Genomic DNA, 26,597 nt, shown 5'->3' on the forward strand with positions numbered 1-26,597 from the left:
CTAAAGATTAATCATTAATATCAGATCTCTGAAAATACTGCTTTACTAAACACTATTTCCTCCCTCCCTATCTTATGGCTTTGAAGAACGTCAGCACAACTAAACCCCCTAATTTAGGCTTCATTCTGCTTTTGATCTGTGCACAATTAGAGGGATATCAACATTTTCAGAAAGGAATGTTTTGATTGTTTAATTTAAAAATGACATTTGGTTTAGAAATTTATATTATAAAAAAAGTCAAAATCAGAACAAAAATGTTTCAGTTAACCTGAAACACATTTTTTAAAATTTCATTTCTTTGGAAATTTTGAAATTTGACATTCTGTTCCAATTTGGAATGAACACAAATTTGGAAATCACAGAGTATCCCACAGAACAGAACATCTGGGTCCCACACAGCTCTCGTAATTTATTACCAATAGCTACTTTTGATTGCCGCAGAATCTGAACACTGTCAATTGTCTTATTCTGCTGACCTTTCCAAAAATATAACCACCAAATGAATGGTGTACCGCACAATGAAGAAGATTTACAGAAAGAGTTCCTTACACTGAGCAATGAACTTGATTAGGATGAAGGAAACAGTACTATCAATCAAGCTACTCTGTATCAATTTCACCATAGAACTTCTGCCAAAACCAGTGGTGGGCAATCTGTGGCCCACGGGCTACATGCGGTCCATCAGGGTAATCTGACTGCGAACTGCAAGACATTTGCTGACACTGACCGTCCACAGACATGGCCCCCTGCACCTCCCAGTGGCCGCGTTTTCAGTTTCTGGCCAATGGGAACCGCGGGGGGATTGCGACTGCGGACAGTCAACGTCAGCAAAACGTCTCGGAGGCTGCAATCAGATTATCCCGACGGACCACATGTGGCTTGCAGGCCGCAGGTTGCGCCACACCAGTCTAGACCCTTCCCAAGCCACCTCCTCCTCCAAATGTAAATGACAGAGCATGTATCCTCATATCACCCTTTTTCCTATTAACAATCAATCTTAAAACAAAAAATAAATATATATCAACAAATTAATGATTCAGCTGAGTCAGCAGCTTAAAAACTTATCTGTATTTGGTCATCTCCTCGCCTTGAGGCAGTTTTGTTCGGTTTATTCAATGGTAGTATTAAATCCTAAAGGTGTAGATTGTGACAGATATGGCAGTTCCTGCAATATCTTTGGGAGATTTTCCTGTATTAAGCTTTGTATCATTGCAAGCCAGGGACTGTATGTAATTCCGTGGGGGAGGAGTACCACAACCCTCCAAGAAATAGGAACTGTGATGGGTGATTAGGCAAATTCACTCAGGTTGTAACACCTCCCAAGAGGCACCACCACCAGGAGAGACTTGCATATACTGTCAAGTATCAGAGGGGTAGCCATGTTAGTATCTATCCACAAAAACAACGAGAAGTCTGGTGGCACCTTAAAGACTAACAGATTGATTTGGGCATAAGCTTTCGTGGGTGACAAACCCACTTCTTCAGTTGCACAGAGTGAAAATTACAGATGCAGGCATAAATATACTGACACATGAAGATAGGGGAGTTACCTTACAAGTGGAGAACCACTGTTGACAGGGCCAATTTGATCAGGGTGGATGTGTTAATACCAAGAGAGGTGGTCAATACCAAGAGAGGGAAAATTGCTTTTGTAGTTAGCCAGCCACTCCCAGTCTCCATTCAAGCCCAACTTAATGGTGTTAAATTTGCAAATGAATTGTAGCTCTGCAGTTTCTCTTTGAAATCTGTTTTTGAAGTTTTTTTGTTGATGTATGGCTACTTTTAAATCTGTTAGAGAGTGTCCCGGGAGACTGAAGTGTAATTTTCCCCCCCTCACTGCACAGAAGTCTCAGGGTTAGGGTGACCAGATGTCCTGATTTTAAAGGGGCAGTCCCGATATTTGGGGCTTTTTCTTATATAGGCACCTATTAGCCCCCACCCCGTCCCGCTTTTTGACACGTCCTATCTGGTCACGCTAAACAGGGTAGATAAAAGACCCTCAAAAACTAAGTATTCCAACAATCTATATATATAAGAAAAACAGTAAGGCATGTATCTATGCCAACAATCCCAGACCATTGTGATATTAGAGATAACTCAACCAATCATCACCCTACCCTACAGCTAATTTGCATTCAACAATTTCAGTGGTTGTAATGAGTTCATGATCTAAGGAGACTGTTTTAGAGTAACAGCCGTGTTAGTCTGTATTCGCAAAAAGAAAAGGAGTCCTTGTGGCACCTTAGAGACTAACCAATTTATTTGAACATGAGCTTTCGTGAGCTACAGCTCACTTCATCAGATGCATACCGTGGAAACTGCAGCAGACTTTATATATACACAGAGAATATGAAACAATCCCTCCTCCCACCCCACTGTCCTGCTGGTAATAGCTTATCTAAAGTGAGCATCAGGTTAGGCCATTCACTTTAGATAAGCTATTACCAGCAGGACAGTGGGGTGGGAGGAGGTATTGTTTCATATTCTCTGTGTATATAAAAATCTGCTGCAGTTTCCACGGTATGCATCTGATGAAGTGAGCTGTAGCTCACGAAAGCTCATGCTCAAATAAATTGGTTAGTCTCTAAGGTGCCACAAGGACTCCTTTTCTTTAAGGAGACTGTATAGATGATGGTTTACTTGCCCAACTGCATGGTTCTTCAAAGGTTAATTTGCCACCCATACAACTCAACATAAAATCTCACAGCACAACCCCACAGACACAAGTCAACACAACTACCCACACAACACCACTACTATCACACAGAATAAACCCAAAACACATAGCCACTCACCAGAGCACATACTCCTCCTTCATCAGCTTCACAAAACAATACAAATCTCCCATCACAATCCCCTGACAGAACACCACAAATCTCTCAGAACAACTCCACACATATAAATCAACACAACCACCCACAGCAGGATCAGCACACACAATAATCCCCCACCACAGTACACACATCTCATTCGCCACTTACACAAATCAAAACATGTCTCCCAGCGCTACACATGTGCTCCCCCACCCTTGCTCATACTTACTATAAAATCATACATTTGACCTGTGCCTTTGCTGCTCATCATTAAAATCCTATAAACATGGATACAGCTTGCAGCTGTGTATACATGCTGGTGGCTATTTTAACCAGTTATGATTTCTGTAGCGAGGCTGGCAGGTCACTCAAAAATCATACACCTGCCATTCACTCCCTTTCAAGATTGGGTCATCAATATGGAAATCTAGGAAAACAGAGACATATTGTTATGAAACAGATGGAATCTGCAGAAGCGGATGCAGACTTCTAGATGACATAAAATGCTAGTACCAAGGATGACCATGGTCAACATACAGTTTAATTCAGTAATAACTCATTTTATGAATAAGCAATATCATTCAGTTTTAATTTCTAATAATCGCTCTGTCTTGATTTCATCCTAGACATTTTACCAAATTTTCATGTACAAGAGGCAAAATACAGTTGTTATTTGCAAAGTTAGAAATATCCCCACCGGCCAGTGACGGGACTCTGGATGGGAGAGTTGTGAGTTATTACCAAGAATTCTTTCCCAGGTATCTGGCTGTTGGGTCTTGCCAAAATGCTCAGGTCTAACTGACTGCCATATTTGGGGTTAGGAAGGAGTTTTTCCCCAGATCAGATTGGCAGAGATCCTCGGTGGGTTTGCTTTCCTCTGCAGCATGGGTCACTTGCAGGTTTAAACTAGTGTAAATGGTGGATTCTCTGTAACATGAAGTCTTTAAATCATGATTTGAGGAATTCAGTAATTCAGCAGAGGCATGGACGGTGGGTATAATAGGGCAGAGGAGGCTCTACTGCGGCACCCCTGGTTGCAGGGTTTGGCGGTGAAGTTTTTGCTTTATTATGCCCCATGCAGGTTCCGGGGCGGCAGAGAAGGCACATACCGCCTCCTCAGTCACCCTGGAATCTACATGGGGCACATCAAAAAGCGTCTTCTACAGACTTTTCCCCTGGGTAGTGGGGAGGTTGGGTCTGGGGAGGAGAGGTATGGCAGCGCTGCAGCCAGCCCCAGGCTCCTCCAGGCGGGGGGAGACTTGGCCTGGGGCTTTGGCCAGCCTGGCTGGGCTCCTCCGGGGCAGGGAAGGGGGGCTTGTGGCTCTGGCCGCAGAGGAGGGCATAGGGGGTCTCGTGGCTCTGGCTGTGGGGAGGGTGTGGGCGGAAGGGGCAGAGCTGGTGGCTAGCCTCCCCAGAGTGGGGCTCCACCCACCACCCATGGCCAGAGGTTATGGGTCTAAGAGTGGGTGGGCAGGGTTCTGTGGCCTGCAATGTGCAAGATGTCAGACTAGACAATCATGATGGTCCCTTCTGGCCTTCAAGTCTATAAGTCTAAGTTCTAAAGGTGACCTACATCTAAAGTTTCTAAACTAAGCATGAGGGAGAAAAATACTTATTCTAAATGGTTGTGGTGAAGACAGAACCTTTACTTGCCAGTCCATCTGTGTGCAATACTTGAGCAAACAAGTCTATAAAACAGTCAAACTAGATAAAAGTTGTGCAAGATTTTGCAAGCTTAAACAAATACTGTAGCCAGTATTTACGGGAAAAGATGTTTACAATAGGTATCTCTGATCAGAATAACATGAAATTATAAAAAGTATAACATGCTACAATTACATTTGCCACAACAAGAGAAACTCTAATAATGCTCTTGGGAGATAACCATTAACTGGAGATAATATTTAGAAGTTATAATGTTTTCAATTATTATACAAAAATAAAGCTCATATTACTTATTATTAAGAACATCACGCCATGATGTTCCATACAATAAACAATAAAAAACACTGATGAACAAATTTTTACAGGTCTGTCTTGTAAAACTTAAATCTTTCAAGTAACTGTTTTTAAATCTAAGGTAAAATCCAATGATACTCCTTTCCCCTCATTTTTTTCTGATTTTGTACCAATGCTTGCTGTAAACTGAATCAAACACAAGCCTAGCTGATTTTGAAACCAATGTAAAAAAAGTCATGTAGATTATTTTAAATACTGCTATAAACAAGGTAGCAATTTAGGGCCAGATACTGCAATTTGCTCTGCACGGGTAGAATCTTGCATGCACAGCCTCAGTGACTTCAGGTTAGAGGTGCAGAACTCCATAAATTACACAACATACACCCTGGGTTACTTGCTTTTCTAAAGTAATTTTAAAAGTCAAGGGAATAAAACTTTTTTTTATCCAAGTAGCAGGAGACGACAGGGTACTGATGAAGTATAACTATTTATAAAATCTCACTCATCTGAGGTACACTTCCCTCATTTTAGTTAACTTGGAGACTAAAGAAAGTGCTCCATTTTTCTCATGATGAATTATGTTGCATATTTCAAAGTGCTATTTCAAATCACCCACACTACAAAAAGCATCCACCTATAACTTTACAATGCTATACTCAAATGTAACATATTAAGTATGTAAAAATTACTTATTACAGAAAGCAACAATTTAAAATCACTTCACTTCGGAGTGATTATTATCAGCTAGACAACTGTTGTGAATTATTCTGGTAAAACAATTAAAAAAATTTCCCTTTTTAAACACAAAACCTGCACTCACCCTACTCCCATAACTAATGCCACTGATTTACTTCAGTAAGAGTACTCATGCAAGTAAGGTGAGTAGGATTTGACCCTCAAGGCCAAATTTTCAAAGGTGCTGAGCACTTGCATTTCCCATAGACTTCAGTTGGAGCTGTGAATGCTTGTCACCTCTAAAAGTCAGGCCCAAGCATTAGGAAAAAAGTTTCTTGCCTCCATTGTTGCAGAGAAAATCTTGAAAACATGAACTGAGTGCACCCTAGAGTCTCAGAAACTAGAAGGCAAAGAATATAAGATTACTCCTGAGGGCATTCTGCGCCAAAAAAGTCAAAATTGTGTACACAATATTTTAAAATTCTGCAATATTCTGCAAATTTCGTCAAATAAATATGGATGCTCCAGCATGGCATTGGGGAGCAAAGGCCACTGACCGCCCAAAGGTGGGAGATCACTGTGCAGCTCCCCCCAGCCAGGACATGGACTCAGTGGTGAGGCTGCACCCAACCCTGACATAGCGTAAGGACCAGGCCTGCCCCAGAAACAACCTAGGGCCCTGCCCCTCCATGCCAGGTGCACCAGCTGTGGGCAGGAAGGCTCAGCAAGACAGGATCCAAGTGTGGAGAGGCTCATTGTGCGGGGATCCAGGTGTGGGTTGAGAAGGTTCTTTGTGGGGCAATCTGGCTGTGGGCAGTTCAGTGTGGGATATAGGTTTTGGGGGGATATGGATGCACAGGAGCTTGTTGGGGGCATTTCTGGGTGCAATGGTAATGGGACTCTGCAGGGTGTCCAGGTGAAGGTGGTTGGGGCTAAGTGGGGTCTGTGGGGGTATAGATCTCAGCAGGGAGGTCTGTGGGGGGCATCAGTGGGGCCATCCAGATGCTGGGAGAGTGGGGCTCACTGGGGTGGGAAATCACATGCAGCTGGTTGGGGCTCAGTGGGGCGGGGATCCATGAGTGAGTGTCTCACCAGGGTGGTCCAGATACAGGGGGAATGGGGCTCATGGGGAGGGGGTTCTGACTGTCAGGGAGTGAGGCATGATAGGGTCTGGATGCATGGGGGTTGGGTGGATGGAGGAGCCACTCCCTGTATAGGTATCCCTCCCCCTGCAGCTGAGGAGCAATGGGTGCAGGAAGCGAGTGGCAGCAGGGGGAGTTTGCAGAGCTTCTTGCAGCTGGGGGAGAAATGTGGGGTGGGTCTGACCCAGTCCCAGATACCATGCAGGGGAAGAGGAAGTCCCATCCTCCCTTGTTGAGCCAGGACTAGATGCTTATCCTGGCACAGGGTAGGAACCACCAGCCAAGTCTTCCCCAGTCCCACCCCTTGCCCCAGTGATTTACCTCTCTGCTGGCTGCCCTGGGCATTCAAGAAATACTGCTTTGGAGGACTGCATGACCGCCTTTGTGGCTTCCCTTTTCTCCCCCTTCAGAAAGTCATTTTTCTATGGGGAAGCAAAGAAATCTGCCAGGGGACATAAATTCTTCACATGCGCCATGCGCCCAGGGGACATAAATTCTTCACATGCGCTGTGGCGCACAATTCCCCCAGGAGTACAAGGTGTATTATGTTTGAAAGCCTCATGGTCATCGCCTGGTTTTTGAACGATGGGGGCTGGCAATTCCTGCAGTCGTGGCCCACACGCATCCACCTCTGGGGAGGGCCTCAACAACTCTGCTCAGGATACAGTTGAGAGGGGAAAGGTTGGCCAAAGCTTGAGTGACCCCTGCCATTTCAAAAGGCAACGTGGGAATAACTCAGCCTAAACTGGGGCCCAACCCCGCAGAGAGGCACTCGAGCCACATCGCTGCGTCTGCCCTCAGCTGGCGGGAGACGGGTCCTCACGCCCAGGCCCTGATCTGTGACCCTCGCTCCGCACTCGCGGCTCCCAGCAGCCAAAGCCCCGCGTCTGACACGCCGCCCCCGCCTGAGACCAAACCTCCAGCAACTCCACCACGCTAACGCGGCCGGGCGGCTCCCCTGATCCCCCCCGCGCCCCGGGTCCGCACACTGGCCAGCCCGAGCCACGGGCCAAGCGGTGACCCACCCCCGGCCCGGCTCCTCCACAGCGCGCCCGGGCGCCGGAGCGGACAGGGCCTTGGGATCTGCGGCCTCCTCTGAGAGATCCAGGCAGGGACCGCTCAGTTCGCCCGCGTCAGCCCAGGCAGGGTGACAGGCCGGGCCGGACACCGGGGTCCGACACAGAGCCCTGCGGGGAGCCGCCTCAGCAGAGCCCCTGGTGGGGGTGGTCACTAAGCCCCGCCCCCTCCCTGAAGAGCCCGCCCCCCTGAGGCAGGGCCCGGCTCCGGCTCCGGCTCCCCCTGCGCCGGGAGGGGCCCGTGATGGAAGGGGGAGGCTGTGGCCGTTGGGAAGGGGCGCGGCCACGACGGGCACCGCCCCTTTCCCGTCAGCACCAAACCGAAATGGCGATGGCTCGGCTGCCAGCGCCGGGCTCTTAAAGGAGCCGCTGCGCCGTAAGTGTCGCGCCGGCGGGGCGGTAGCCGTCGTAGCGCCCGGCGGGAGGCCGGTTTGGCCACAAGAGGGCTCCAGGCTTGCCCAGGCCCAGAACGCCGGGGAAATAGGTGGTGGCGGCAGCGGCGGCGAGGCGTTACCATGTCAACCCAGGTAATCAACGCGGAGCCGTGGGGAGCTCCTTGGGGCGGGGACCGGGATCCCCAATCTCCGAGACGAGACCGACCCCCTCGCGCCTCAGATGAGAGGGGCCCGACCCCCATCCCTTCCCCCCCCCACCAGCGCCTCAGGTGAGAGGGACCCGACCCCCATCCCTTCCCCCCCCCACCAGCGCCTCAGGTGAGAGGGACCCGACCCCCATCCCTTCCCCCCCCCCCCACCAGCGCCTCAGGTGAGAGGGACCCGACCCCCATCCCTTCCCCCCCCCCCACCAGCGCCTCAGGTGAGAGGGACCCGACCCCCATCCCTTCCCCCCCCCCACCAGCGCCTCAGGTAAGAGGGGCCCGACCCCCCATCTCTTCCCCCCCCCACCAGCGCCTCAGGTGAGAGGGGCCCGACCCCCCATCTCTTCCCCCCCCCCATCAGCGCCTCAGGTGAGAGGGGCCCGACCCCCATCTCTTCCCCCCCCCATCAGCGCCTCAGGTGAGAGGGACCCGACCCCCATCCCTTTCCCCCCCCCACCAGCGCCTCAGGTGAGAGGGGCCCGACCCCCCATCCTCATGTCCCCAGCGCCTCAGGTAATTGGGGACTGCCCCCCCCCATGTCCTGGCTGGGTCTCAGAGCCACAGGAAGGGGTGCTGGTGCGCGTAGTGCGTCAGTCAGAGGGTAGCAGAATTGATGTGCAGTTGTCATGTCAAAGTGCCCTGTGAAGTGCCACTTCTGGGAATTGTTGTTTACTGTGAAGTTGTGTTGTATAGAACTGATGGCTGCCAGGGTGCAGCAATGTGCTGATTATGAAGTCCTGGTGATGGGGTGTGGAGTTACACTGATGTTGTTTTAGTGTGGCGACATGTGGATGTGCAGTGTAAAATCACATGTGCATGTTGTATTAGTTCATAAAATAAAACAAATAAACCTCTTAATTCCTATCGTCTATGAAGAATGAGCTTCTGGCTGTTTTGGAGCCTTGAGGTGGACCAGAAGAGTGACTTTTATACAATCATGGCAGTTATCATCCCCTTTTGAATGAAGAAGTCTCCAAAGCTTTGTGCCACATGAGTGATTACATTGTGTCTAGCAAGAAAACCCCACGATAAAGATCATTAATCTTCAAAAGGCAGATGCTCTCATCTTGGCTTTATAAAGAGTGGACCAAAATGTGCTTTTGCCTCCTGGCTTGATTTTGTAAAAATCATTCCACAGTGAGGATGTGGGTTTATGGGCTTCCACAAACAGAAAGAATACATTGAACCTTTAGTTGATGGGTAGAATTAACCTAGAGTAGGTATATTTTATTATGTAAGGCATTTTATTTAGGTACCAGATAATCAAATGCCCTCAGCCTATTATGAATATTAACTGCATTGGCTTGCAATCTAGATGCATTAAAGTCAGTGGAAGTAGAAGTATCATAGACTATCAGGATTGGAAGGGACCTCAGGAGGTCATCTAGTCCAACCCCCTGCTCAAAGCAGGACCAATCCCCAATTTTTGCTCCAAATCCCTAAATGGCCCCCTCAAGGATTGAACTCAGAACCCTGGGTTTACCAGGCCAATGTTCAAACCACTAAGATATCCCTCCCCCCCCAATGGAAGTAGTGTGTGTTTAGTGGAGGGTCTCCATTTGAGGAATTTCCTCTTCCTGCATTGTGGTTCATCAGGACCCAACTTTACTAACTATTAGAGAATGGGGTAAGATACATCTTTTTTTCAAGGATTGTTGCTGAAGAGCTTTTTCTTAGGGTAGGATGGCAGAGAGGAGATGAGTTTTTTTTTACTCTTTATTGTGTGCCATCTAAATATGGCATTTTGGGAATTTATATCAAACACAGATGCCAAGACAATGTGTGCATAAACATCATTAAATAAAACAAATATACAGTATTTCAGTTTACATCTAAACAGTTTCAGTAAGATTTATGTACATGTACAGTCTATGACAATCTTGAATATATATATATTTTTAGTTTTACAGATTTTTGCCAGATGACTGACTGCGTTCTGTGCAATGAAGAAAGGGTCATTACAAAGAACATCACCCAGAAAAAGACAGATATCACCCTCTCGTACGCCTAGTCCAATGTTGACTGTCACTTCAAGTAGCAGGTCACCATCTCCTCTTAGCAGGCAGGGCACACCTGCAACTTCCAAAAAAAGGGGACAGAGGTATCAACAGCTTGATGTTACAGTAGAAAGTGATGTAGGAGCTTCTTTTGAATATCAGATTGACAAAGGTATTGTGTAAATAATAAGAATCGACCCTGAATGCATTTAATATTGGCAGAATAAAATTAGCTACATGTCCATCTATTATAAGGTGTATTAAAGGGTCATTGTCACATATTTTAGACCCCATATTTAGCCTACCCTATAATAAATTGTCTTAAATTGCTTAGGCATCATCCAGATACCAAATATCGACATTATATATTTCTGATTTTAAACCCCTAAGAACTGTTTTATACAGAGCATACCCCCTCAGGCAGCAGAGGGGGCATAAATTAACCGATTGCCCCTAATCCTAGACCTGTACATTATCATCAGTGAAAGGTGATGTACAAATATAACCGTAAACAAGACATCTTTGTTTCAAGTTCAATTGGAAATCAAACAGCTGGAGAAAGTCAGTATTTACTACATACACAAGATTAAATTAAAGGGACACTGATATATTAAAAATACATATGTAATAAGTCAATGAAAACATTTTATCACATATTATATGTAATATTAATATTTCAGCTGAAAGACTAGATGAAAAAAGATTTGGATTAATATTTATTTTGCTCCATAAATTTGCATGGTGCTTTATTATGATTTGTATTAAAGTAGCAAGGGCTACCAATATATAACAAAGAGATAATTCTTGCCCTGAAGAGCTACAGGAATAAAAGTCACATGATCCATGCCCCCAGATTTTATAATCCAAACAGGAATTGATGATGATGGGAAAGGTGAGGGAAGCTAGAAATCTCACTTAATCAAGTTCTTGGCACACAATGACCGGGGCACTCTGATAGCAACAGTGGCACTAGAAACTGTACAGGGGTAGCAAAATGAGGCCTGACTCCTTTCATCTTCCTGCACTAGACAGTGGAGGTGGACTGGCACAGGGATAATGCACACTGCATCTTGTTAAAGGATTTACCAGATGCCCCTCCTCAACACTCCCAGAGGCATTGTATTTTCCTCAGGCACAACGCTTCTTGGAGCTGCTGTCAATGTGTATCTCCTTCTCAGCCTCTATGCAGGTTTCCCTTGTTTTGTTGTACTAACTAAGCAAAAGTATTACACTTTTTTTCTTTCAGTGCTAGTTGAATCACACTTTTTCTATAATTTGCAGATGAAGACTGTATTAGTCCAGGAGTTAAATACATTACAGAATCTCTTATTAAAAACCTGTCCAAACAGGAAAATTTGACATACGTAAAATCACTGAATCTTTCTCTTGCTAAGGATGGGGGCAAGAAATTTAAGGTGGGTTACTGCATGCAATTTCTTATTAACTATAATTCACAATAGTATTAAAGTTCAATAATATTTTAAAACATTGGAAATAATGGTTAGGAAAACACTTTAAGTAGATGAGAAGAGCCAGTCTACCTCTCTGGGCCCAATTCTGCAACCGCTACTTATGGAAGTAAGAATTACAGAATCAAGCCTCATCATTGTACAAATTACCATTGATACCAATGAGAGTTTCACATGTGGAACAAAGCTAAAATATGGGTACATGTTTGTGTAATTTCTCAACTTCTGGGTAGTGGTGCCTCTTATGGATTTTTTTTATTTTATTTTAATTTTTTTTGTGGAAAGTAGTCCTTTCTGTAGATGAGGCTGGTCTACTGCAGAGCTAGTAGCACCTGTAGTTTTCTACTCTTTTGCAGTATGGAAAGTTGCAGGTGTCTTTAGCTGCAGGTGTGTCCCGATGCAAAATTTCAGAGCTCAGATTTGCAATTCTATGGTAAAGGGGATAATAATGATTTGTAGTAGCTTTTATGGAGACATGATTCTTAAAAACATAAACCTGCTGTTCTGAATGCAAATATAGGTACCATCTTGTATTAACAAACTACTACATATAATTTGTTTTTTAGTACATAGAAAAATTAGAAGAGTGCTCTAAACTAGAGGTATTAAATCTCAGTAACAATCAAATAGAGAAGATTGAGAAGTTGGATAAACAGTTAAAGCTACACGAACTCAATTTGTCCTACAATAAAATCAGGTAAGCGGACACTCTGTTTTTGGTGTGGGTGGAGAATGTTACTTATTTTTAAAAATTTAAGTTGTTCAGATTCTATGGTCAGGAGTGTGGTATAAAAGTTAGATATATTTAAAATATTTCATGCATTAATATTACAAAATGTTCTTGCTGTTTGTTATATGAGAATGGAAAAGATTCACCTTCAGAAAAGAGAACTGAAAGATTAAATTGAAAGGGCCTGCTCATGCAGTCAGTGCACTCATTAAACTCCTATTTTATTTGCCACAAAAGGGCAGTTTTCAGTGTTTTGGGAGGAAGTTACTCGATTGAAAAAATGCTGAGGGGACAGTGGATGGGATGAAAGAGCAACTTCTCCGTGCTCCCATTAGTTTTACCACTGATAAAGTAGGCTTATTAATTCTTTCTATAGGAGGTTTTCTTTGCAAGTGCAGTAACCACAATAGCAGTAAAGAGGTTAATAAAGGAAGTGTGCAGAAGATTGACTAAACAGTATTTCTACATGCTGCAGTGATGCAACTTCCTCTTTCAAGAGGGTTAGAAAACAAAATGAAATAATACCATACTAGTAAAGTGATATATACCTATAAGATTACTTTCCATTTTTGCTTGATTATAATATACATAGCTTAAATGACACCTTGGTTATGACTTGTTTTGTACTGTTACTATGTATTTGAAACATATATTGCAGAATTAAGGTTAATTACAAAAATGATTGTTTGGGCTATTGAGGCACTTCTCTATTGGTGGCCATTCCTAACGTATGGTAGCCAAAAGAATAGGCACTGCAATAGTAACCAGTGTAGGCAGTCAACACCAGTGATGTGACGGCATACATTTTTCTTTTATGTCTATGGCACTATAAAAAACAAAACCTCTTGTATGGTCTACCTATTTGAAGTTGTTCAGTAGCTTCATAAAAATGTGTTCTTCACACCATAATGTCTTCAGGTAGTGCAGACAACCAACTTGCTGTGTTCCCAAAATACGTATGGAAGATATTTGTATTTACACCATTAAAAACCAGGTGACAGGTACATTAGTGTCATCTCATCTCACACATTTCTTTGCTTTCACTGGTTTGACAAACTACTGTGCTCACTGACAGACCTTTGAGTATGCCATATGATCACTTAAACACCAAATATTACACAAATTATACAAAGAGTCTAAATATAAAATTTACCAGAAATGAATGTGTATTACAAACCATTCCACCCCTTGTGCAGCATGATTGGTTAATGTAAAGGGATAACAGCATTGTCCGTAAAGCTCCAATATGTATGGGAGGTACTGTTGGGCCTCTTCTTCCTCTCTTACTTTTGTTGATAAGAAAAGCCTTTTTAGTGTCTTTTTACATCACATACATACTTGGATTTGCAAAATATAGAAATGCTTTCTGACCACGATTCTGACAAGAAAGTGAAACTCCACTGTGGAAAAAATGGCAGTTATGTGTATTAAGGTCAATTGAAAAGTACTTGCGAACAAAGGTAATTTAGTTATATATTTTCTGAAGCTGATTTCTTTCCAAAAGAGAAACATTCTATTGATTTTTTTTCTTTATACTGTACATATTCCACATTTGAGAGGCTACAGACTAGCCACACCTTTATAATCAAAATTATGGTGTCTGGTTTTTTGCCTCTGCTTGATTCATGTTTCCTAGGGCTGATTCTAAAATGTGAGAGAGGGGAAAGTGAATTTATTAAAATGAAACTCTGAAGGTATTTTCATCATTTTAATTATAGTGTTAAAATAAGGAGATGTAAGATACTTAATGCATATTACAGAGAAATCTGCAATGAAGTCCAGCTACAATAGGCAACGTCTGTCTTATCTAACCACTTTAAAATATATCCAGGTTTTCAGTATAGTTTTGTTTGATCACCTTCACTGTGCATCCATTTTTACTGTTTTTTTCGGTGACCAGTTAAGACAGGTTTCACTGTACAGTATCCCTGAGGCCATAGCTACACTGTATATATGATTTGCTTCATGATGTCTAAATTCTATTTCTCTTCTTGTTTCCAGTAAAATTGAAGGTCTAGAGCATATGCAGAATCTACAAAAGTTGAACCTTGCAGGAAATGAGATTGAGCACATTCCTGTGTGGGTAGGCAAGAAATTAAGGTCCCTGCGCATCCTTATTTTGAGGCAAAATAAAATATCATCAGTAAGTGACTTTAACTAGGAGAAATAATTGTTAGAAATATTTTATTTTTAAAAAACTTTCATATTTAACTTCTCAATTAATCAGCAACATGAAAATTACAGGTTCTCTGGGGAAAAGATATAATAATATAGATTTGCTGTCTACATAACAAGGCTACTCACTGTTTATCAGGAAAAATCTCCGTCTGTCACAAAGCACTCACATCATACAAACTATTATTAGTCAGGGCAATGTAAGGCTTTACAAGCTCAGGAAAGACTTCATGGAAGTTGACAAGCTTCTCCCAAATTGTGGGTTCCATTTCAATTCTTCATGCTGTGTGCCCAACTCTAATTAGCATAAGTTAGTTACATATGTGCTTTGTGCAAAGAATAGAAATGATTGGCATTTCAAAAAAACTTCTTAACTGAGACATGATTAGATTAATGTTTGTGGTCCCCTCTGTGTACTCTGCAAGAATATGGCTGTGAGTAGGGCTCATTTTAGTGGTAGTAAAGCTCCTGAAGGAACCATGCTGTAGGAGCCAAGATGGTCCAGCCCTCTTTGAAGACAGCTTCACAGGGTTGGTGTTCCATTTCCCCATGAACCCCAAGGGTGTCTGGGATTGGAAAGCTGGTATTTCTCCCCCTCCCCCAAAGTGCCCCTCCACCTGAGGTGACATCTACTTGGAATTTCCAAGGTCAAGATTCCATAACTTTCTCTCCACTTCCCATGGGTTTCTCCCACAGAGAACACTTTAACTCCATAAATTTAGTTCACAATTTGAGCTCTGATATTGCTATATAATTTTGGTGGGGGCATCAGTTTTAGAAATTACATTGTTATATAAACAGTGAAATGTAGCCTTCACTTACATTAACAATGTATTTTATTTAAAAAGTAGAAAATGGATGGTAGGGGAGTGATTGTCTTTGGAAAGATGTCTAATCATTATACCTTTCTCTTTGATTTAGCTCCATGACATAGCTAAGCTGAAGCCCTTAAAAGACTTGACTTCTTTGTTCCTGGCAGACAATCCAGTTGTAAATCTGCCTCATTACCGCCTATATACCATATTCCACCTACGCTCACTGGAAAACCTTGACGGACAGCCAGTGACAAATCATGACAGGAAGGAGGCTCTTGAGAGGTTTAATTTAGGTAATCATGATGATATGTTAGAGCTACTGTGAACTATACCAAATTTAGAAGGTTATATTTAAAAGCTTTGTAATTCCTGATGTCATGATTTGATATGGATTATTAAAATTAAGATTTAAGTACACTGTTAAAGTTTACTGCCAACTTATGATGTGACCAGCTATGTCCTCTTAAAAACTGTTCAAAGGTCCTCCAAGAAAAAAAGGAGGATTTTAGCCTACTCAGTGTCCAATTCTATTGTAGAGACAAGAAGAATTATCTTTTATTTAAATTCATATTTAAGAAGGCTGACTTTATGTATCATAAGGTCACAAGCTATGTTTTACTTCTCATCTCACTTTAAATTATGTCACGTATGGAAAATCACAGCATAGTGGGCTTGATTCTTAGTAACTCCATTCCTGTGCTTGGGACAGGGATTGGGTGGGCAAGACTGGTGTAACTTAAGCTTTGCTTCCCTTAAAAACTGAAGTGCAGTGCACTCTACCTACACCCCTGCCGTGCTCCTAACTTTGGAGGTTGTGAGAAGGCCAGTATATAGCCCTTATACCAGCTCTTCCCTGGCTAAAGATTCCCTGCATAAAGGATATTTTCAGGGCACCATTTCCACCCACATTGTGATCCTCTTACACTGCCAGAGTGGTATAAAGGAGCCTTAGTATAACTTCTCATTCTCTGTATATGCACATAGAGATAGCTAACCAAAACAAGAAGCTGGAAAGGTTTGAAATTTTGGTTTAATTGAAGATGCCTGTTTAAAAACAAAAGATTTCAAAGTTTGTAGATCAGACATAATTCTGATATACATCTAAAGAACAAGACTTACATGTAAAGCACAATATAAGTAAAACAAGAATTATTTCAGGAAGTTCTCTTAAGTATTTATTTCAGTACAGATTTTAAAAAATTGTGTAAATATACTAATTGCCTTATAGTGGAGAAGCACCATTGCTTCCAAGTTTCAGATTGAAGAAGCAAGTGGAAAAATGTTTGAGTGTTTGGATTATTTTGTTTTGCAGAAGAAATAGAAAAATTAGAAAAAGATTTAGAGAAAACAATAAAAGAGATGGAGGACCTTAAAATTAAACAGTTTGAAGTGCTTGAACAACTTCAGCATCAAGATGAGGTGAATAGATCATTAAAACAAAAAACCCTTCAACAGAAACAAATCTACAAAGAACTTGAGAGGGACCTGGACACCAAAAATGAATTGGTAAATTAATCATTTGGGTTAAAAATAAATACTGAAGAAATATTTTTGAGAATCATTTTGTTTCACTAACAATAAATGCAATATAATATATGTTTAAATGCTTGGGGATTTATGTTTAAATTTGTATTTAGATGGCTCAGTGGATTGTAAGTGGGATATGAAGCTTTTCTGGTACAGGGCGATGCTTCAACTCCAGGCAGACTGGTAGTGACCAATCCACATTCAGCAGGTCTCTGGTATTTTGTGTGTAGTGAGTTAATGTTCTTGGACCAGTTCCTTGTGGGAAAGATCCCCATTACCAGTTGTGAAAGTGGTGGCTTTGGTAATCTTGGGGTGGAGGCCAAAGATGGAATGGGGCAGAGAGAATTAACTCACTGTAATTAATTTCACTCTACCTGGATGAGGCACAATGGTGAAGTTGCCAGAAGTTTACACTTCCACTGCCTGTGCTGTATCTATATTGTGGATAAAACCAGGACTTTAGTCTCCAGGGTTGTTAAATCTGGCACCTTTTACATACACTATACTCAGTGTAGCACTACATTCATAAAGTCAACCATCTGCTCAGATTGCTTAAGACTTATGTAAATGGTATTCTGTTAGACCGAGAACCTAGAGCAATTTACATATTTAGAGGTGGCTGACTAGGAGTTACCATAGTGGTATCTCTGAGAAGAAATTGCCATCTAAATTTTAAAGCACCTCCAGCTGGGGAAGAAGCAGGAATAATAACTGAAACTGATCCAATCCAGCACAATATACTTGTGGCCTTCCGAGTCAAACAAGCCCTAGAAAAGCGTTATACTGCAGAAGGACAGTCAATGCAGCATAAACGCCCATAAACAAAACTTGTTAAAATGGCCAATAGTTACAGATGCCTGCAGATGAAAACTTGATGAGTTATAACTTGAATGCGCCATGTGTATATCTTCCCTTGCTGACACAGCAGGGGGTTCTGCCTTTTCACCATTATCTATCTCTCCATTTCCCAGAAAATCCTCCCTGGGATTGAAGATTTTGTGGCTTGGGAGTAGGCAAGCAGAGTAATATATGCTGTATCCTTACCAACTTCACAAAGAATAAGAACAAAACTTAATACATCCTGTGGCTTTATTACACTTTTGTATGCATTCCTTCTGTGTTATAGAACCATTGGTAAGCACAGGATGGTTGTGGTTTGAGGATTTTGTCCATGGACAGCAGAAGTTTCTCTGGCGACATGACTATATTGGCATTGTAATGCTAGGAAGCCTGAGAAGAAACATGGCCTTTGCAGAGACTGCTCTGGCCCCTGGCAGATCTCACCTCTGTAGGTTTTGGGCACTGAACTTTCACTGACTTCACTGGAACCTGTGTGTGCCCATCTCATCTGAAAATTGGGCCCAAGGTATCTAATATTGGACACACAAATTGAGGCATCCAAAATGAGTAGCCACTTTTGAAAATTTTAGCTCTAAATTCTCTAAAAATATTACCTCTGTAATTCTATCCAGCATCTGCATGGATTCCTCCCACATGCCCAAGTAAATTTGCTAAACACCTTTAATTTGTACACCCACATTTCAAAATGTACAGATTTTTCATTAAAGAACCACATTCTGTATCTCTTTCCCTCCTCACTTACATTCTTTGCCCCCTTTTCTGCTCCTGTAACTTTTTATCCTGTGTGCAAGTTGAGTGGCCCATTGAATACCAAGAAACACATGGACATTTGCTTAGTTGTCTTTTCATTTAGTTTGCCTGGAAATAGGCAGTGTGTAATGTACACATTTCTCCTGAATTAAGGCTTTCAAGTTATAAAATTGTATGTTTCCTATCACCTTAGTATTTTAAAAAAGCTAATGGCTGTTTGCCTCTAACCACTTTTTGTTTAAAACTTTGTGTATTAGTAAGAGGTTAAGTTACTCATGGCTGCTAAATTTCTAGTGTACTGATGATTCTTCATTGTTTAATTTTTAAATTGCTGCTGTAGTGAAGAAAAATAATCCACACTTACCTTGTGATAGTAAAAGGTGTTTGCCACTGGGTTCTTCTTCATTACTGTTATTGTAGGTCATGTCCATTGTTTGCTTCTATTTTGCTCATATCATTCTAAGAGCCTGTATTTGAAGATTATCTTATATCTTTCATTGCTGGGTGTAAAATGTAAAATTATAAATAATTAAACTTATCATTTGATTTATATACTTTCATTAGGTATGTCTGTGAAATCTTATTATTTAATATTTCCTTTCAGCTAAGAGATGAGTAGTGCTATACATTTGTATAAGTATACCCAGTATATTTTCTACCAAACAGCAGCATATTTCTAAAATGTAGTTCTCAGTATAGTGAGAGTTTAGCAGCATATATTTTACAACTTAACCCACTGTTATCCTTTGGATGACAAACTTTGCTTGCTTCTTTCTTCCTTTAGCTGGTATCTTGGTTTGTCACAGTTCCCTTTCCACTGAGCCTTTATTCCTCACTAAAGGTAGTCCCCATGTACAGCTGGATTGCACAATTTTGTATTTTTGCATAGGATATGCTTGCATGATGTCATAGTGTCAAAACATCTTAAATAAAAAAAGTTACAATGAGACTAGTCATTTGCTTAATCTGCTATAATTCTTCTTCCTCAAATATTTTCTATTCTGAATGTGATTGAAGTTTTGCATGATACCAACTATTTAGATCTCTAAACCTTTCATTAAGCCTTTCCCTTATTCCAGTCTATTCTATATTTCTCTTCTTTTCCTCCATTAGTCCTACATTCTGCTGTCTATTGGAGCCTTGCTGCATGCTCTTCCTCAGGTATTCAGCATGAAAAGCTGACCAAAAAATAAATAAAAATCACATGATGGACCTTTGCTAAAAGTTTAAGTAACAATATAGGGTTGATATACAATGTATTACATTGAAGTTGGCTTTAACAATACTGTAAATATCTTCATAACTAAGTCAGTTTAACGTTAGGAAACTATGGGTGGTGTATTTCTTGCTAAATGTATCACCATTTGATAGCACAATTTAAGTTCCTCTCAGCACAAAAACATAAAAAGAAAAATGTAAGAAGAGTGGTGTATTGTATTAGTAGCCTTATCGTTGTTCACTAGTTAGCACTCTCTAAAACCTAAAGTAGTTTAACAAGATGCACCTGAAACAAAGTTTCTTATTCTGGCTTGTTAAACCATTACTTACAGATAATTTACATAGTTGATTGATTAGATGTTTGACTAAGTTAGTTATTGACATGCCTGTTTCTTGAAACCTTTAGTACATTGAATAGCTATATTTGGGTTGTCTTTTTTGTGAGGAATATGAAATATAGATTCAAAGGACCTTCATGTGATCATTTGTGTTACAGCAGGTTTGATTTTTGTCTGAGTCTTGTTTATAGTAATTTAATGTTATGTCCTTTGTTACCAAACCTTCTCATAACTGTTTTCTTGTATAGAGGCTTTGCATCACTATACAGTTAATGCATACAGTGATAAGTGCTAATGTATGTAGTAATTCAATATGGTACTTTGCTGGTGAAAGTGACTCATTGTGTTTTATACTGGCATTAGCTAAAGCAGAAGACAATGGAGTTAACCCGAGCATGCCAGAAGCAATACGAATTGGAGCAGGAACTGGCTTTTTATAAGATTGATGCCAAATTTGAGCCATTAAGTTATTTTCCACCAGAGGTAATTATTTAAAAAATAATGATTTTTTTGTGTTTGGCCCCTCTATTGCTTTGCATTCTAATAAAACTAAAAATGAGGCAGGGCATGTTATTTACTGTAATTTTAAATAGAATTTGCTTTCTAAATAGTTACTGCTTGTCATTTGTGCAAATTAAACTTTGTTTGAAATTGGAAGTTATATACTTTTCTCTGCATGTTTTCTCGAAAGGCTTAAAGTCAATATTTTGTAATGTTACTATTAAGTGGCATTTAATATTTAAATATTAATGTTAATAGCTGTAAATTTGTTTTGGCTGAGTAAAGCTAGTGAATAGATCATTCATTCTTACTGATAATTATGCAATGGATTTTCCCCACTTTGGGCCTGATTCTTTAGCCTGTACTCACTCTGGGTGAAAATCTGACCCTACTGAAGTCAATAGTAAAACTCCCATTGACTTCAATGGGAGCAGGATTTCTATTCACTATTTTACTTACAGGAATAACCCCTTTTTGGATTGTAGAGTTTGGACCTCCTCCTTTAGAGTGGAAAGAGACATCACAACAGAAGTATAAAAAGATCAATGAGAATGTTCAATACTCCTGGTGAACTACTAATATATAGTTTTGGAAATATTCGAAAGGGTACAGTATGAGTGAAGTTAAAGGGCACCATCAATTAAAATCACACTTCTGCCTGAATTTACATTTTTAGTGTTACAAATATAATCTAAATTACTATAACTATAAGAGATTAGCAGTAAACAATTCCTTCAGTTCATTTGACAGAAGTTTTTATATGGTCAGTTTCACCAATGTGTCTGCAGGACTGTAGCCATAATCATTTTTTTCCATGTTGTTTGTGTGGGTGACAATGAAGAACTCTTCATATATTTTTAAACTGTCTGGATTTCAAGTTGGTGGCCCTTTACATGTAGGTTAAATTCAAGTTTAAATGTACAAAATCATGAATTACTTTTGAAGCCTCATAAAACATTTACTGTGTATGAAAATAATATAAGATATTTGTTCTTGTCATGTTTCAGGATGTTGAACTTGATGATGTACCTGGTGAAAGCCCTTACATTGGTAAAGCCAGGTACAAGAGAAATATGTATGCCAAAAAAGGTTACATAGCTAATAAAGCTCAACAAATACAAGTTGGAAAAATTGAACTAGATGAAGATCTACAGAGGAACCAGCAGCTTAAATTGAAACTTCATCAAACTCTAGACGTTCAGCTAGAAGATAAAGAAAAAAAGATTCAAGCTGGTAAAGTTTTAAATTTTCTCAAGCAAAAATATGAAACCAGTTCCCTTTATCTGATGTCAGTGGAACATTTTGATTTATGCTGAATTTCCCAACAAACTGCTCAAACTTTAGAATTAATATGATATCTACATTTAGCATTTGATTGTGTATTTTTAGTCAATGTAGCTACATTTCAAAATTACCGTCAAATGACAAACAAAAAATGAGGACTGCAATAAATTGCTTTGAGAATTTAGCATGAAGGGACTTGATGATAAAATATTATTCTTTGATGTTTAACTTACAAAAATGTAGTGTTAAGGGCAAGATTCATATGCAGATTTCAAATGCACTAGAGAGCAGATTTCTCCCTCTCTTATCCCCCCATCTCAACTAAGTAATGTAAGGTGAGTAAAATTGAAGTTGGAAATAGGTTAGTGCCTGTGTATTGGCAGATAAAATGCTGGATTGTCTTCTTCCATGGGCAACCCATTGGCTGAGAGCAGGGGTGGGCAGAGAAGCTACAACACTTAGTGAGTTTCACATTTGTGAGTTACCTCACAACTGTTCAATCACAACAGGTTTTGGGGGATTAGTAGAAGTCCGCCCAACCACATGAAACCTCCAGATTTGCAGGGGCTACAAGAGTTTACATCTTTGCACTGTTGCTTTTCCTTTCACCAGTATCAGCATGGTTTCAGCAAGGGTGTTGATGCCACTGCCTAAGCCCCTCACAGCTGTGCAGTAACAGCTGTGGGGACGGCAGAGAAACAGACACTGCTTGAGGTAGAATTGGTTCCCAATGGTACAACTGGAATACCAGCCAGGAATGATGCCAAGTTAAATAGCCAGTCCCGAGTTCAACTCCCATCCTTATCCTGAAAACACATTGGAGTCAAATTTTCCCCACAGGGCACTCTGAGTAGTTTCTCTAGGGTGAAGAGATAATGCCAGGAGGTGACTTTTTTTTTTCTTTCCCACTTCCACGTCCTCAAGGAGTTCTGCCTGAGTTGGCTGAGCCAATCTGAGTCCGTTGTAGAGTTAATTAGGATAATCAAGTAAAGCAATATATTGTATATTTATCAAACATACTAGGGAGAAATCAAATTAAGAAAATTTTTACGATTAAGTATATGGCAAAAAGTAATTGTGAAAGATCTTATTTATGTGATGCTTTGTGATATAGCAACTTTGTTCATCAGGGTGTCACTTAGAGTAAGTCTCTGCTTGAGCTAGCACACTTAAAATAGCAGTGCGGCTGTGACAGCATGGGTGGTGGCTCAGGCTAGTCTCCCAAGCACCGTACATACCCATGGGCTCAGGCAGGATAGTACTCAGGGGGCATTCATATCCTCAGGGGATATGAGAGGAAACAGATAACATATTATCAATGTTATACAGAAATTATTAAAGTGTGTTTTGATTTTTTAATTATTTATTAATTTTGCAGCCGAAGGAAGATTAGCAGAACTACAAAATGAAATAGTAAGTGCAGAGCAACACGTTTTAAAAGCAAAGGAGGAACTTAAACAACTGCAAGACACTGTGGCTCAGAAAAAAGTATGTAAAAGCTAATAACAATGTGAAGATAAAGAATAAAAATGTTTTGAAGCAATGTAGACATAGAAAATGTAATAATATGCTCCTCCCAGTTTTGTCAAGAAGTCCGATTAAGACAAGATTTTTTTTCCCCCCTTTTTTTACTTTCCCTTGGAATTTTTAAAATACACTTAAATGAGGGTTTTAAAATAGGTTTCAGAGTAACAGCCGTGTTAGTCTGTATTCGCAAAAAGAAAAGGAGTCCTTGTGGCACCTTAGAGACTAACCAATTTATTTGAGCATGAGCTTTCGTGAGCTACAGCTCACTTCATCAGATGCATACCGTGGAAACTGCAGCAGACTTTATATATACACAGAGAATATGAAACAATACCTCCTCCCACCCCACTGTCCTGCTGGTAATAGTTTATCTAAAGGAATCATCAGGTTAGGCCATTTCCAGCACAAATCCAGGTTTTCTCACCCTCCACCCCCCCCCCACAAATTCACTCTCCTGCTGGTGATAGCCCATCCAAAGTGACAACTCTTTACACAACGTGCATGTGTTTTGGTTTTAAAATAATTATTCAGGCACCAGGTCTCGGAGGTTTCCTGGCTCATTGGGCCAACGTTACACAATTTGGAGATTCTAAACTGTTTGTTGTCAAAGAGCGAACAACATATTCCTATTTTCATAGCTAATTTGTGAGCACTTGTCACCTGAGCAAAATAACCAGAAACAAGATGTCAGCAAGCTGGAGTTCCTAGTTTGTATCTAATTTAGGTTAATGCAGACTATAATAACTCCATGTTTATCAACTATATCTTTCAAAAAGATTCTGAATCAGCTGTTTTTCCATGCCTCAACTCCAGATTTCAGAAGCAGAAAAGGAAAGTCTTCAACAGCAACTGAGTGGCAAGATACTTCTCCTAAATCAACTACGAGAGGAAGCTTTGGAACTAGAAAAACACATGGAAAAACAGAAGCGAGAAATAGGGAATAAGCAAAAGGAGATTGAAGACTTGCAGAGTTTTATAGATTCCGTAGATCCAAAAGATCCAAGATATGTAAGTAAAGTACTAAAAAGTAAATATGGAAACCTAGTTTTTCTATGTCAGGTTTTGGATTAAGGTATACTTTTTGTTAGTTAAAATTCTGAATAAATATTTAACTAGAATCTCGTTACACCTAATTTTATAAAACAATCTGCTTTTCATATTATTTTAGCAATATTTTTAGCTCATGAGCTACTTATAAGATAATTGTTTCCTTTAGTTACTTGGTATTAAAGATGTGTTATTACCACAGAATTTAAAATTGGCTTCCACCTTTATCAAATATATTTATGGAAGTAGAGTCCAGATTCTGAAAGGTATTTAGGCACCTAACTCCCAGTGAAATTAATGGAAACTAGGCATCTTTTGAGGATCTAGGCCTAACTATTCAACTAAAAATGTTTACTTTGTTGAGGTAAACCACATAAACATTAAGTTTATAAGATGTAACTGTTTGCATCTGTGAAAATTTAAGTATTCAAGACAAGTTGCTAAAAAGTCATAGAAGTTGTGGCATTGTGTTCATTTTTACTATGTGCTACATTGTATCTAGATCCTAAAGCCCCAGTTCAGCAAACAGATGTATTCAGGGAGACCCTTGAAGGCAAAGAGGTTCCATGCAGGTGCAAGGGTCTACCTGCGTGCATCTCTTTGTAGGATCAGGGCCCAAGTGGTCAAGCTACTGAACTAATCTATGTTAAATAGGAGATAACTGTTGCAGCTCCATAGTTAAGGCCCGGACCCTGCAATGAGCTTTGCACATTGGCATGGTGGGGTCTGCCTTTGCGGAACATCTTGCAGGACTGGGGACCAAAGCTGGAACCAGGCTTCTGTTAAAAGCTGTAATTTTGACAAGAGTGAGGTTTGTCCAATTCGTCTTCGGGAGGACTATATTTCTCTCCCCCCTTCTACCCTCCCTTAAATGAAAATATTTTCAACATGTTACCACAACGGTCAGGTGTTGTCATAAATATAAAGGGAAGGGTGACCACCTTTCTGTATACAGTGCTATAAAATCCCTCCTGGCCAGAGGCAACATCCTGTTACCTGTGAAGGGTTAAGAAGCTCAGCTAACCTGGCTGGCACCTGACCCAAAGGACCAATAAGGGAACAAGATACTTTCAAATCTTGGGGGGAGGAGGGGAGGCTTTTGTTTGTGCTCTTTGTTTATGGGTTTGTTCTCTCTTGGGACTGAGAGAGGCCAGACAGAAATCCATCTTCTCCACCCCATCCTAATCCAAGTCTCCAATACTGTAATCAGTATAGGTAAGCCAGGCAAGGCGGATTAGTTTTATCTTTTGTTTTATGTGAATTTTCCCTGTGTTAAGAGGGAGGTTTATTCCCGTTTTCTGTAACTTTAAGATTTTGCCCAGAGGGGGATCCTCTGTGTTTTGAATCTAATTACTCTGTAAAGTGTTTTCCATCCTGATTTTACAGAGGTGGTTCTTTTACCTTTTCTTTAATTAAAATTCTTCTAAGAACCTGATTGATTTTTTATTGTTCTTAAGATCCAAGGGTTTGGGTCTGTGTTCACCTGTACAAATTGGTGAGGATTATTATTAAGCCTTTTCCAGGAAAGGGGGTGTAGGGCTTGGGGGGGATATTTAGGGGAAAGACATCTCCAAGTGGTCTCTTTCCCTGTTCTTTGTTTAAAACGTTTGGTGGTGGCAGCGTACTGTTCAAGGCCAAGGCAAAGTTTGTACCTTGGGGAAGTTTTTAACCTAAGGTGGTAAGAATAAGCTTAGGGGGTCTTTTATGTGGGTCCCCACATCTGTACCCTAGAGTTCAGAGTGGGGAAGGAACCCTGACAGGTGTCATTAAGGGTTTTGTGATAATGGGAGGGAGACAGACTAAAAACAAAAAAACAGTGCAACTATCTATCAGACACTTGTATTCGATTATTGTTCTGAAATATTTGAAGAACTTTAGGCCTGAATATTTTTAAACTAAGAGCGTATTCCTTCACTAGCATGGTCAGAAAAAACAACCATTGACTTCAGTGGGCACTGGATCAGACCCTTACAGTTGGGACAGACTCCAGACCTGTTTATGGCTCCTTTAATGCTGTTCCAGAAGGGCAGAATCAGGACATTTTCCCCCCATTTGCAGGGATAATACAACTGACAAATGTCCTTTGCTACAGCTG

General features: G+C 40.8%; 2 protein-coding genes and 1 long non-coding RNA gene across 7 annotated transcripts in view; 1 reads left to right on the forward strand and 2 right to left on the reverse strand.

Annotated features, from left to right (window-relative positions):
* C5 (complement C5) overlaps window positions 1–7,108 on the reverse strand; it is a 63,965-nt gene extending 56,857 nt beyond the window's left edge. For 2 of the 4 annotated variants that reach the window (XM_077835611.1, XM_077835610.1), the window contains exons 1-2: window positions 6,911–7,108; window positions 3,043–3,240 (exon numbers count right to left, since the gene is read on the reverse strand). The gene's annotated coding sequence lies outside the window, so the exon portion shown is untranslated. Of the gene's footprint in view, window positions 1–3,042; window positions 3,241–3,554; window positions 3,937–6,910 lie in introns of those variants that run through there. The other 2 variants (XM_077835607.1, XM_077835608.1) reach the window with 2 other exon arrangements.
* Window positions 7,109–7,990: 882 nt separating this feature from the next.
* CNTRL (centriolin) overlaps window positions 7,991–26,597 on the forward strand; it is a 57,756-nt gene continuing 39,149 nt past the window's right edge. For both annotated transcript variants that reach the window (XM_077835563.1, XM_077835564.1), the window contains exons 1-11: window positions 7,991–8,192; window positions 10,166–10,432; window positions 11,542–11,675; window positions 12,296–12,426; window positions 14,461–14,602; window positions 15,556–15,742; window positions 16,762–16,955; window positions 20,507–20,626; window positions 21,652–21,877; window positions 23,307–23,416; window positions 24,269–24,463. In XM_077835563.1, coding sequence (XP_077691689.1) covers window positions 10,207–10,432; window positions 11,542–11,675; window positions 12,296–12,426; window positions 14,461–14,602; window positions 15,556–15,742; window positions 16,762–16,955; window positions 20,507–20,626; window positions 21,652–21,877; window positions 23,307–23,416; window positions 24,269–24,463 — 1,665 coding nt within the window. In that variant the 5' untranslated portion in view covers window positions 7,991–8,192; window positions 10,166–10,206. The remainder of the gene's footprint in view (window positions 8,193–10,165; window positions 10,433–11,541; window positions 11,676–12,295; window positions 12,427–14,460; window positions 14,603–15,555; window positions 15,743–16,761; window positions 16,956–20,506; window positions 20,627–21,651; window positions 21,878–23,306; window positions 23,417–24,268; window positions 24,464–26,597) is intronic.
* The window catches only part of LOC144275935 (uncharacterized), a 35,775-nt gene continuing 26,129 nt past the window's right edge, over window positions 16,952–26,597 (reverse strand). The window contains exon 3 of the long non-coding RNA XR_013348146.1: window positions 16,952–19,087. This is a non-coding gene — a long non-coding RNA (uncharacterized LOC144275935). The remainder of the gene's footprint in view (window positions 19,088–26,597) is intronic.

This window comes from Eretmochelys imbricata, chromosome 16, assembly GCF_965152235.1.
Source record: "Eretmochelys imbricata isolate rEreImb1 chromosome 16, rEreImb1.hap1, whole genome shotgun sequence".
NCBI classification, from domain to species: domain Eukaryota; kingdom Metazoa; phylum Chordata; order Testudines; family Cheloniidae; genus Eretmochelys; species Eretmochelys imbricata.